General features: G+C 33.9%; 1 protein-coding gene across 1 annotated transcript; it reads left to right on the top strand.

Moving 5' to 3' along the window:
• Nucleotides 1-5,297: 5,297 nt before the first annotated feature.
• LOC113334014 lies at nt 5,298-7,616 on the top strand. The gene is made up of 3 exons (XM_026580366.1): nt 5,298-5,730; nt 5,846-6,052; nt 7,369-7,616. Exons 1-3 carry the CDS (start codon nt 5,298-5,300, stop codon nt 7,614-7,616), a joined length of 888 nt encoding a protein of 295 aa, XP_026436151.1.
• The last annotated feature ends 6,367 nt before the right edge of the window (nt 7,617-13,983 follow it).

The raw sequence follows: 13,983 nt of genomic DNA, 5'->3' as shown, positions 1-13,983 counted from the left end.
CTCTGATCCTAATAGGATACTACACACATGATTCCCTTAGCTGATCTCACCCACAACTAATGGTTGCTACGAACCAAAGTCGAAGAATTTAATAAGCAAATTTGTATCACACAGAAAAGTCTACGGTAATAGATAAATTTGTCTCCCACAGAAATACCTACGAGTTTTATTCCTTCTTTTGATAAATCAAGGTGAACAGAAACCAATTGATATACCAGACTTATATTCCCGAAAAACAGCCTAGAAATATCAATCGTCTCACAATAATCTTAATCGACTAGAGAAACAAGATATTGTGGAATCACAAACGATGAGAAGAAGATGTTTGTGACTACTTTTATATCTTTCCTATCAGACAAATTAATCTCAAGCCAATCTTACGATTGCACTCAATCACGATAGAAACAGCAAGATCAGATCAAGCAACTATAGAGAAAATAGTTGGATATGACTTCACAATCCGAATGAAGTCTTCAAGTCGTTAACCTACAGGGTCTCGGTAGAAACCTAAGGTTAAAGGAGAATCGACTCTAGCTTATACAACTAGTATCACACATAAGGTGTGGGGATTAGGTTTCTCAGTTGCTAGAGTTTTCCTTTATATAGTCTCCAAATCAGGGTTTGCAATCTAAGTTACCTTGGTAACAAAGCATTCAATATTCACTGTTAGATGAAAACCTGATTAGATTCAAGCTAATATCTTTCAACCGTTAGGTCGAACTTACCTTCTTATACACAAATGAAATGTGACTTCATTTAGGTTTCAGTAACCGTACCTAAACGTGTACACCTAGTTGGTTCAACAATAGTTAACCAATGGTTAGCCATATGAGCACTTTCATATCAACCTTATTCATCTTCACCATAACAAGTTCAAATGACTCAAAAGAACTAGTTAGAGAGTTGTTCAATTGCTTAGATCGATCACAGAAGTATATAAGACATAATCGAAGCAAAAATGGTTTTGATTCACTCGAATCGATTCATGAACATTATACCCACGGTTTGCAAAGATTGCATTTCTTAGTTTATATATGTTTTAGTTCACGAATAAACCGTTTTTATAAAATAACCCACTCAAATATGCATACCGTTACGCATACTTAAATACCCATACTTAAGTACTCGGATTGAGCTTGTTTTCAGTTCACAAACTCCAGCAGAAATTCACGGGATGTGAACTTCCGGCAGTACGCGTATGGGTACTTGGACTTAGCTTCCGGACATCCTAAACCAGTAAAGTACGCATACTTTGGTTCAAGGATTTTGGACTTACACAAGTATGAGTTCACATTCAATGTTTATAATCATTCAAGGTTATATATTCTAAATTCTCATTTCAATGATTGAAACATTCTTAGAGGATGTTAAATAGAGGTTATTCACACACTATTTTTCATCAAAGCGATTTTCAAGATATTGAAATGATCAACATGACTTTCGTCACTTGTAAAGATGAACTTGGCCAATGCGAAAGCTTACCAACACATATTTCGAGAAATAGATAAGCGAGATAAACTCCACTCGAAATATTAAATGTGTATAATCGAAGTCTATATAGCAATATGACTTTTGTCTCAAGATAGGAGATAAAATAGATAGAATTTTGAGTGATAGATAAGTTCAAGTCTCCACATACCTTTTTTTCGATGAAGATCCACCAATTCCTTGAGTAGTTTTTCGTCTTTGCATGATGAACGCCGTGGAGTCTAGAGCTCAACTACACTTACTATCCTAGTCTGAGACTTAGCTATAAGTTGACTAGAAATCAAAACTTATAGGTTTGGCAACTAAACTTGATAAACAAGCTTGAGATAGCAACGCTTCAGAGTTCGACCGAGCAGTTCTCTAACAGCAGGGATAAAGATGAAAGTATATCTAGAAAGGTTAGATACTTTACGATTATTGACAATTTTCGAGACTTAAAAGAATTTTGTGTAACATCTTGATGATTATTAAGTTAAAAAAATTTGGTTTCTATCTTTTATTGTAACGATTCATGTTAAAAAAAAATTTGGCTTAACACCCCTTGTTAAGAAATCATGGCTCTGGCTCTGTCCCTGTTTTTTGTTGTTAAATATTATATAATATCTTTAGATTAGATGACATCTATTTATAACAAAATGGCATATTTGTCACAAACCCGAAATACTAGCTCGTGACGAAGATAAAATTCTTTAAAAGAAACAAACCGATGTAAGAAACATTACTTTTACATAGATGTTTTTATTTTATATTCTAAGACATTTCACGTTTCTTTTTCGTTGATTATAATGAACCCTAGTAATATTTGCTTATCAACTTCTAAAATTTTTTAGGGGTCTGGGACACGCACTAAGGAAGATTCAACTGCGGGTATAGGACTGAGTTGAGGAGAGAGACTGTCTGCGAATCGGCTCCTTGACTCAGAAATTTTCTTCATCATTTTTCGAGGTTTGACATCAAATCTCGATCAAAATCTCTACGTATTAATTGTTTCCTAATATTCTTATAATGATTAGCAATAATTAGAATGGATTGAATATGAATTTAGAAGGAAAAAATCAAAACTCTGAGATGCATCAATCGGTGGTGGACCTTTTTAAATCTTATGAAGCTCAAATCTCAATCAACTTGATTTATTCTCAAGCAAATACAAGGTATGATCTATGGAAACATTCATGGATTGGTCGACTTGATTTACTGCATCTCAAATTTGTTGAAGCTTCAACTTTATTATTGAAGCAATGGAAGTTGACTAGTAAATGCCAGTTAATTCCTTTGGGAAAAGGATTTTTCACAATCAAATTAGAAAATGAAGTAGATAGGAATTACATTAAATCTGGAAAATGGGAAGTCAAGGAACAATTCTTAAGTGTTAGAAATTGGATTCCTAATTTTAGACTTGAAAACCAAAGAACATCAAAATCTATGGTGTGGGTTCATCTCCCAGGGTTGAGTTTAGAATATCGGGATGAAGAAACCTTATTCAAATTAAGCAGAGCTCTTGGAAATACAGTTAAGGTGGATGATTCTACACTGAACTATCAAAGTGGGTACTATACAAGAGTTTTGGTAGAAATTGATTTAGCAAAAACAATTCCAAATAAGCTATGGATCATTAAAAAGTATGGATGTTTTTATCAAGGTGTTGTTCTTACTAACTTGCCTAAATTTTGTTGGAAGTGTAAAATTGTTGGAAACCAGCATTCTGAATGCAGATCCAAACTCAAACAGAGGCACATAAAGAGAAAGTTTCATCTACTGGGAAACAACAAGAAGTTCCTCAGACCCCTAAAGTGGTTATGGAACCATTTGATATATGTCAAACTCCAGAGAAGGTTCAAGAAATAATTCAAGTACCAAATACTGATCTTCAATCAAGTAATAGATCAAGTACTATTAAAGTTTCTAAAGGAAAATTCAGTACATCGCAGGATGATACTGCTGTTAAAGAAGCAGAATTAAGTCCTTCTAAAATTCTTAAAGTAGTAGAATAGAATTCAATTGATAATAATGTGGTTAAATACATTAATGGTATGGATGGTACTGTCTCAGCTGAAAAAGTACCAACCACTTCCTGGTCAGGAGTAGTTCAAAGACCTTCAGTTTCAAAATCTCCAACTTCAGCCAGCAATGAGGAAGCTCCAAAGGAGGTAATTACAAAACTCCAAGTTAAATACAATTTTAGAAAGAACGCATGAAAGGGAGGCACTGCAGGCCTCCATCCAAAATAACGAAAGTCCTATTCTGGAATTTAAGAGCCTTTGAAGACCAAGGTCTCAAAATAAATTATGGTATCTTGTTAATCAATTTAGTCCTTCGGTTGTATGGATAACTAAACAAAATTTTGTGTGATGCTTCTTTCTGCAATAACTTGAATTTACCAGGAATGCAAAGTATGGTTATTCACAATTCATTTTCAAATAAAAAAAGGTAATATCTGGTTGTTTTGGAATAAAAGTTTACCTACACCTACAGTTATTTCAATCTCTAGTCAGATGATTACAGTTGATATTGGAGGTTTCTTAATCTGGAGTACATGTTCATGTTGGTTTAGTTCAAAGAAGATTTTTATGGTCTAAAATGAAAATAACTAGTGGTTTGAATCAACCTTGGTTAATCATTGGTGATTTCAATGCTCTGACTTCAGTAGAAAAAAATTGGTGGCAAAAGTCCAAATAGAAGATCAATGACATAGTTTAATGAATGTTTGAATCACTGTGAATTGTTGCAAGCTCCAAAAACTGGTACTCAGTTCTCTTGGTCAAATTGCCAACATGGTAACAAAAGAATCTTATGCAATCTAGATAGAGCCATGTTTAATAAAATTTGGCTTCAAAAATTTCCAAAATGGGGATACAAAGTGGGTTTAAGAGTTGCTTCAGATCATGCTCCACTCATGGGAGGAAGTATTAATATCCCAAAACCAGCTAATGCTCCATTTAATTTCAGAAAATGTGGTTAACTCATAAGGATTTTTTGCTTGAAGTGGAAAAAATATGGTCAGAATATATCAGAGGTGATCCTGCTTTTTTGTTTCAAAGTAAGTTAAAAAATTAAAAAAGTTTCTTCAAGACTGGAATTGGAGGGTATTTGGCAATGTTCATGAGCAACTAAAAAATTCCGAGTTAAAACTTGAAGATGCAATGAATAAGTTAGATAATGATCCATTTGATGCTGAAGCTCTAAGCAAATTGGTGGAAGCTCAAAATGACTACAACAACAGAGAAGTACAACTTAATACATTATTGAAGCAGAAATCTAGGATTAGATGGGTAAAAGAATGGGTTGCTAATACCAACTTATTTCATACTAATCTCAAGATAAGGCAAGCTCGTAATTGTATTAGTCAACTAGTGGAAGAACATGGTGAAGTTATTTCTAATCAAAACAAGATAGCTGAAGTTTTAGTCAACCATTTCAAAGAAAAATTTAAATTCAAACAAAGTAAAAATATGGATTCATTACTTGAAGTCATTCCAAAAGTAATATCTTCTGAAGATCAGAGCATGTTAGATAAAATTCCAGATGAGCAAGAAATTAAAGACATTCTTTTCAACATGGATCCTGATAGTTCACCATGACCTGATGGATTCACAGAAAAATTTTATAGAGCTTGCTGGCAAATTATACATAAAGATGTAGTTAATGCGGTACAGTTTTGTTGGGAAAGAAAATTTATTCCCAAAGGTCTTAATTCTAATTTCTTAGTTTTATTTCCTAAGACAGAAGGTGCTAAATCTCCTCATCAATTCAGGCCTATATGATTGAGCAATGTAAGTTTCAAGATCTTCACCAAAATCATCACAGCAAGAATGAGTAACTTAATGTCAAAGCTAATTTCTTCTCAACAAGTTGCACACATCAAAGGCAAATGCATTCAAGAGAAAATTCTTCTAGCTTCTGATATGGTAAATGAGATGAAAAAGAAAAGAAGGGGTGGAAATGTGGGGCTAAAATTAGATATTTCACAGGCATATGATTCAAACTGGGAATTCCTTCTGAAGGTACTAAGTAAATATGGATTTTCCAATTCTTGGTGTGAATGGCTACATACTATTTTTAAGTCAGCAAAGATCTCAGTCATGATCAATGGAGGTACTCAAGGTTTCTTCTGTACTGAAAGGGGTTTAAGACAAGGAGATCCCTTGTCACCAATTCTTTTTGTCTTGATGGAGGATGTTGTAAGCAGAAATTTAACTCAAATGGTGCAAAATGGAGATATTGAACCCATGGTTATTAGAAAAGGTATTCATCCTACACATCTGTTTTTTTGCAGATGATGTATTTATATTCTGCAATGGAGGGAAAAAAAGTATCAAGAATCTTCTGAGTTTATTGGATTCTTATCAAAAAGCCTCAGGTCAATTGATCAACACAGCAAAGAGCAAACTTTTTATTGAAGGCACTACATCTGTCAGAAAAATTCAGATTCAGCAAATGATACAGATGGATATCAGTAGCTTCCCAGACAAATACCTTGGAATTATTCTTCATCCTGGTAGAGTTAAAGCTTCCACAATATGGCCAATGGTGGAGATGATGCAAAAGAAGCTAGCAGCTTGGAAGGGTAAACTGTTGTCATTTCAAGAAAGTTTAGTTTTTGTTATATCAGTCTTATGCAGTATTCCAATATACAACATGACTATTTATAAGTGGCCATCTGCAATCATTAAATCTTGTGAGAAAATAATAAGGAATTTCCTTTGGGCTGGTGATAGTGAAACTAGGAAATACATTACTTAGCATGGGAAAATATTTGTGTTCCATTCAGTGAAGGTGTATTAGGCATTCAAATATTAGAAGTCCTTAACAAATCCTTACTTACGAAGATGCTATGGAAAATTCTCAATTCCAATGAATAATGGGCCTTATTCATCAAAGCAAAATTCATGGACAGAAATAATCAATGGAGCTAAAATTGGCAGATGTCTTCTACATGGATAGGATTTAAATGGGCTTGGGAATCTTTAAAAGAGAACATTAGGTGGTGCATTGGGGATGGGAAAAAAATTTCCTTATGGTTTTATCATTGGATTGGAGATACTCCTATTATAGAATCTGTAGGATTCACTGCATCTATTAAAGAAAACATTCATCTTAAAGTTGCAGATATTTTGACAAATAATGAGTGGAGAATTCAAATGAAATCAAACAGTATTTATCATCCTTAAACTGCCAGATGTTGGAGGTGGTAAAAATGAATTAGTCTGGATTGGGGATATCAAAGGCAAATTTACCACTTCCTCTGCAATTGAAATGATAAGATTCAAGAATCCAAAACTGCAATGGCCTAAGAAAATTTGGAACTCTTTTCTTCATCCAAGTACTGCCAGTAATGTATGGAAGATAATTCAAAGAATATATTTGGATGATTTGACAATGGTTAAACAAGGATATGAAACAGTTTCCAGATGTTGCATCTGTCAAAAAGAGAAAGACAACATGAATCACCTCTTGTGGACCTGTAGCTTCAGTTCCAACATTTGGAACTGGATATGTTCCATTTTTGATTTTAATTGTCCAAGTTCATTTGAAGATTTATGGAAAACTGCAAGAAATAGAAGCCCCTTGATTAAAGAAGTTTGGATCACAAAAGCTGTTCAATAGTGAAAGAATTATGGTTTCAGAAAAATAGGAAGTACTTTGATAATGTTAATCCTAATGTTTAGCATTTCAAAAGCAGAATTATGAAAATGGTGTGGGAAGGTGGCTTGAGAATTAAAGCTAACAAATGGGATCAGAATTATGATCAAGATATAATCCTTTTCTTCAAGCTTGGCACAAGAAGTATTAAATTTCAAGATATCAAAGTTTGTCATTGGTAGGCTCCCAGTTTTGGTGCAACCTTATTCTGCTGTGATGGAGATTCTTTTGGAAATCCAGGATTAGCAGGATTTGGGGTTGTAGTCAGAGATCATTTGTGTCAGGTAATCTGCACTCTAACTGGAGGTTTGGGGATTACCACTAATTACATTGCAGAAGTCTTTGCTATAACTTGTGCTGCTGAATTAGCTGTTGAATGGAAACTTGGGAACATAATCCTCATCTCAGATTCTCAAACAGTCATAAATGAATTTACTTCTGGTAAAATTCCTTGGTTCATTAAAAATGAGATGGAGAAGACCAGCTAGTCAACTGATGTCTATTAGATTCTGCCACTGTTATAGGGAAACAAACTTTTCTGCAGATGTTGTTGCAAAGAAAGGGACTCAACTTAGAGCAGGAGAAAGACAGATTTATATGGGAAAACCCCATTTGTTAGCTAGAGTTGAATTTCCAGGCATAAACTACTACGGATTTAGCTGAAAAATTATAAAGCTATCTGAAGTTTCTATTTCCTGGGCCTTTGTTGTTGGGCCTGTTCATTTAGATTTTCTTTTTTTTTTTTGATTTAGGTTTCCTTTTGGCTGTTTTTGTTTTATCATCTCTACTTGTTAGATGTAACTCTTAATTCATTTTAATAAAATTCATGTGATTCAGAAAAAAAAGAAGTAATATTTGTAGAGTGCGAATCCAATCGCACGGTAGTTTTCATATTATCTAACACTTTGAACGTCATTTTTTGAACGAAACCTAAATGGTAAAGGATTTGGATCTAACATTTTGAGATATGTTCGCTTTAAAATCTCTACATACCTACCAAAAATGAGCACATTCCGAAATGTATAAGTCCACTGCTTTGAAAATCATTCGTTAACGATCAACGAAATTTCAACCATTGAAATTATGTTTGGTAGATAGTGGGGATTGGTATTTTGGAATACACTCATTTTTGGCAGATATATAGACCTCTATAAGAGGAACATGTACCCAAAATATTTTCTTTATATCCGCTAACATTAAGGTTTTGTTAAAAGAAAACGATGTCCAACATGTGGGATAGAATAAAAATGTGAGTGAATCCTTCCTCACATTTGTAAGCTTATTAATATATCAAAGGTGCATATTATAATTAAAAAATGTTACTTATGCAGATAGAAGTTAAAATAAAGTGTTTTAAAATTTTACCATGAATCTTCAGTTCGCGATCCGATATACAATTTAATACCTAATGAAAAACGAGTCATTTTACGATTCACGATTTCAATACCTAGAATGTAGGTGCTCGATCTGACGATTTTAGGAATTGTCGCATGCATTAGATGAAGTGTATTAAGTTACATCAAGTTATATCTTCTTTAGATATGAAGTTGAGTTAGCAAAGTCTGAAAGATTCATCGAGATCCTTGTTAAAAAAACATTCAAGGATTTTGACTAAATTTGAACCTTTTAATGTGATGCATCAGAAATCCCATCAGGTTTCAACATCTCCTCAAATGTTATTGGGAAATTCATTCTTTATGAAGAAATTTTAGAAGTTCCAAATACAAAGTTTCGAACCTGATACGTATTGCCAGGATATTTTTCCACATTGCAGTAAAATAGTGACTCTGATTGACCTTTAATGACATATAATCGACCTTAAACAATGGCGAAATCCAAAGATAAAAAGGCGCATCCTTAATGTTAGAGCATCGCTCGGTCAAAATCACAAGTTTTGGTATGTCAAGCTTGTTGTAAATTTTAGTTTCTACTATATCTTGATTTATAGTCTACTAAAGTCAACGTTGGGCTAGGATTAGAGCAAGGTAGTTGAATATCAGAAATCACCAATCGACCTTGAAGATTGTAGACTGAAGATTGCGTCAATGAAAACTTCATCAACAAAGATATGTGAACAATGACACTTAGATTTAATTAATTTATCTACCATTCTATATACTGAGATATGTCGTATGACTTTAGTATAATGATGAACTTTGCAAAAAGGATTGTAAGTTATAAGGAGTAATCAAGTTAGTTCTTAAAGTTCACAAAATGTTTTTCCAGTTCACAAACTTAAAATTTTAAATATAAAGACTTGATTTTTAATAGTACAAATGGTTCACATGGGGACGGGCATTTTTAATAATGCTCATGTATGGACGTGCCATTTCCTATTAACGAACTAAGGAAATCTATACCGGGATGGGTTAAAACAAATATCGTAATGACCCGTAAGTCCTTTTGTTGTACAGGATAACGAAGTTATTATCGCAAATATAAGCGATAAGTGATACCTTAGACCGATCATATAGTTTTTTTTTTGTTTATGTAGTTCATAAGGGTTCTGTAAAGCTTTGGAAACATCAGATAAGAAGATTGGTAGAGAACTTAAGTTTGTGAGCATGTCCATTATTCTGAAGAATCACTCCTTACCAGAAACTTAGTCCTGTCACTTATGTATCCTATGTGAAACTTGAAAAGACGAGGATACCCAAATACACCACAATCTTTTTGTTTCAACCTATAAGTCCTTTACCGAATGTGATCGTCTATGGACAGAGTCGGGACAATACGACAATTCGGTTCACACTTCGCATCATTGTCTATGGATACAAGATCGATAATACAACAAAAAGATAACTTGTGTGATTGACTATGGATACAAGATCGACACAATACGACAACAAAGTGTGTTACTTGATAATAGGTTCAGTAATAACCAAACTCCATTGGATTACTATCAAGTAATGCAGAGTTAACGTATATGTGTATTTTACTTTATTATAATAAATAATTATAATGTGAAAATCAAAGTAAAAGACACAGCAAGATCTTGTTCAGTAGCGGAACCAGAAATAAATATTTAGGGGGGATAAAATGAAATTTTATAAACAAGTTGGACCTATTGGACTAAATTTTATGCATTAGGTGGACTAAATACAAAAAAAATGATAAATTTTAGGGGTTTATAAATGGTTTTCGAGATTTTAGGGGGGGATAGAGCCAGGGTTAGTCAACCCTTGGCTCCTCCCCAGATTTTGTTAACAAGGAAACCGCAATCAGAAAAACCCCGGGACCTAGTCCATTTTTTAATACTCTTATAATTAAGCCGTTATACAAAATCTAACACCAAATTCGTATATTTGAGACCAAGCAGACTACCCTAGTTACTTAGTTCCCTCAGTATCCCTGCACCTTCGACTTCTAGAGTCTGTTTGGTAACCACTCTAATCAATCTTGCTACAAGATTTAGATGAGTCGTTGATAAAGGCTCTTATGTTTTTATCTATAAACTCCTTTTTCTGGTTAGATCAATCTAACTATAACTACCGAAATATTCAAGTATAGATTCGCGGATCTTATGTTTAATCTAATAAACTCCTTTTTCTGGTTAGATCGACCTAACTATAACTACTGAAATAGTTAAGTATAGATTCGCACTCAATCAATATAAATCTCAAAGAGAAATATAGAGAATCCCGATCTTACACAACTAATCAATCGATAAATCGATCCTAGTTGGATCCCATCCGATTAAGGTTTGTGCACACAATTCACAAGATACGAAAACTAATAAAAAATCTTCTTCGTCTTCAAATCTTCTTTTATCTTCAATAAACTTCTCAACATCACTTGAATCTCTTGTGATCAATCACGCACATAACAGAGTCTGTTAACAATGGATTATCACAAGATGTCTTTAGATCTAACAACAGTTCTAAAGATCCCGTCGGTACTCTGATCTAGTTTGAGTGAATCTTATATCAGAAGAGAAAATTCTCAAGCATAAACAAACTAGGTGCAATAAAATTTTCAACAACTGTTAGTCAATCAAATCAAATCGAAAACTAATAATACTGCAATTATCTAGTTTCCTACAAACGGTACTCGTAGAGCTTCTTGATCCCACAAAAGTCTTTAAACGAGCGGTCATAAGAGATTTCACCTAATTATGATACTTTCCTCCCCGAATAGACGGCTCCACCAGAAACAATAAGAAATGAAGTTTGCATAGCTCTTAGGATAGTTTGCTAGAAATGCAAACTTAGGTATTTATACAATATTTCCGAAATATCTCGGTAGAAAATCTTCAATTAGAAAATGCACATTACTAATTTTATTCTCTAGATATGCATTAATTGATGGTAATTAAAGCATATAAAACTAAAAACCTTAATTAAAAGATTCATAATTTATTTCGGCACAGGATCACCTTGAGTACCAAGGAATATCTTTGAACAATAAATGATAAGAGTTACATCTTGTGTTCAAAGTATGTTGACATCTTTTCACTGCAAATGTTTATTTCATATTTACATGGATTTGCATTCTTGGAATCGGTTATACCACACTTCCAAACAAGTTTAGAATTGGTTCGCCTGTTTTCCAAGACTATTATGTGATTGTTCAAATACCAAATCACATACATGGGTTCAATAGGTTATACCAATCACTAGGATCGGTTATACCTAAATATGGAAACACTTGTGATCGGTCACACCAGTCACTAGGATCGGTTACACCAGTTACAAGGATCCTTTCTATCTACACATGGTATTACTTGTGATCGGTCACACCAATTACCAGGACCGGTTACACTAATTACAAGGATCGGTCACACAACACTTATGATCGGTCACAACAATTACTAGGATCGGTCACACCAATTACAAGGATCGATGATACCATCACATGGTGATTACTTAGGATCGGTTACACGAATTATCAAAACCAGTAATACCAAATCATAAGTCTAGGCATTGTGATTAGTTATACCAAGATACATAATCTGAGTTAAGATCGATTCTACTAACTCACACATATTGGTCATCCAAAGATTTTCGGTGAATAGCCAGACCAACAATCCTATTGATTTCCCTTTCGATTCATGAAACAAGTTCATGAATGTACTTCGTTTAAACAAATGTAAAACATTGTTTCTTAGGATGAAATCTTCACCATAACCCATTCACATAATCATAACAGTATATACAAGATTATATCGATGTCATATCTACCAAGTTCAAAAGATAAGCGTTATACTTCGTAGTCTAATTCCTTAATACTACGATCATACTATTTTGATCATGTCACATCACTAGAGTAATATACAATATGTACATTATATATAGCTTCGCAGTTATGTTTTCAATATAGCACGACTTAAAAGATACGTTAGGAATGAAACAGTTCAAGTCAATATTACTAACCTCAAGTGGAAGGATGATGTCGTCGTTGTAGTTCATTACTTATTAACATTCTTCAGGTCTTCGGAGTAATACTTGTATGTCTCAACATTCCTAGTCTTTCTAGTCTAACCTAAACAAAGTTGACTCTAGTATTTAATCAAGCGACTCTAGATGAGTTTTGATACTAAAATATGACAACCAAACTGTCATGTGACTTTCCTTTAGTTAGCCGTAAACTACATGAGTGCCCTTAGATCAAACCTGGGTGCTTAAAACATAATGGTGTCGGCAGCTCAATAATTGGTCAGTAGTGATCTTATCTCTGGGTGACGCGTGGCTAGCTGGAATTCGTTGATTAGCTTAGGGTTTTACTTTCCTTGAGTTGTATTAAAGCTGTAAGAGAAACTCTTTTTCACTTTTAGTTATGAATTAATGAAGTTGTAGTTTGCTGCTTAGCTAGAATTTCTATTATACGGTTACTTTCCGTCCTTGTTTCGTTCGTTTTCCGTTACAATTTCTCTCAAACGTACTAAGAATAGTACAACTGACATCAGAGTCGTTCCTTCCTAGCATCATGGTGGCTCAGACCTGTAAGGAGCTACAAGAAACCAATAACAGACAACAACAAGAAATCAAATATTTACATTTGAAGGTAAACAATCTAGCTCTGCAAATCAGTACAACGTCGACAAAAGATGATTTACAGTCGATGAAGGTAGAAATCGGTTCTAGTATGCAGTCACTGAAGGCAAATATCGAAAAAGGTTTTCAATCTCAGTTGGATTTTTTTTTCTAATCGAGATCTCGACAGAGATCAAAATGATGCTCAAGGGTCTAACACTGGTGTATCTCCTTTTACTTCACATTCTAGTGGTCGAGAGATTCTACTCAATTTCATCGAATGCCCAAGATCGATTTTCCTAGGTTTGATGGTGATAATCCCAAAAGCTGGATCCAGAAGTGTGAATACTATTTTCAAATGAATAATATCCAGGAGATGCACAAGACAAGGATGCCAGCCTTTCATTTAGATGGTAAAGCTAACAAGTGGTATGACAATTTCTGCCTTAACAAAACTCATATTCCATGGCCATATTTCTGTGATAGTGTTTGCTCTAGATTTGAAAATCCTGCTCATGACAATATTGTTGGCTTTTTCAATAAATTAGCTCAACTTACCACTGTAGAAGCTTATTTCGAAGAATTTGAATATTACAAAGCCTTACTGTTGAGTATTCATAAGGATTTTCTTGAAACTTATTTCATTGCTAGTTTTATTGGGGGCTTAAAGGAGGAACTCAGAAATTCAGTACTCATGTTTCAACCTAAAACACTAATGAATGCTTTCTCACTTGCAAGGATGCAAGAAGAAACTATTCTATTACAAAACAAACAACCTAAAACCATCCCAAAATATTTTTCCAACCCAAGCCCTACTTCAAGACCCTTTCAACCACCCACCATTCCTCCAAAATCAACTTTTGTCCCCTCCACTTCTTCTGCC

Source organism: Papaver somniferum, unplaced genomic scaffold, assembly GCF_003573695.1.
Source record: "Papaver somniferum cultivar HN1 unplaced genomic scaffold, ASM357369v1 unplaced-scaffold_135, whole genome shotgun sequence".
Classification (NCBI taxonomy): Eukaryota; Viridiplantae; Streptophyta; class Magnoliopsida; order Ranunculales; family Papaveraceae; genus Papaver; species Papaver somniferum.
The sequence above is the reverse complement of the archived record's forward strand: the minus strand, read 5'-3'. Positions and strand labels throughout refer to the sequence as shown.

Excerpts from the sequence above, each read along its gene's own strand:
- LOC113334014 (XM_026580366.1), top strand. The coding sequence starts at position 5,298 with ATGAGTAACTTAATGTCAAAGCTAATTTCTTCTCAACAAGTTGCACAC. Across the intron at positions 5,731-5,845 it reads ACCCATGGTTATTAGAAAAG|GTCAATTGATCAACACAGCA; the intron begins GTATTCATCCTA and ends AAAAAGCCTCAG. Across the intron at positions 6,053-7,368 it reads GAAGCTAGCAGCTTGGAAGG|GATTAGCAGGATTTGGGGTT; the intron begins GTAAACTGTTGT and ends TTGGAAATCCAG.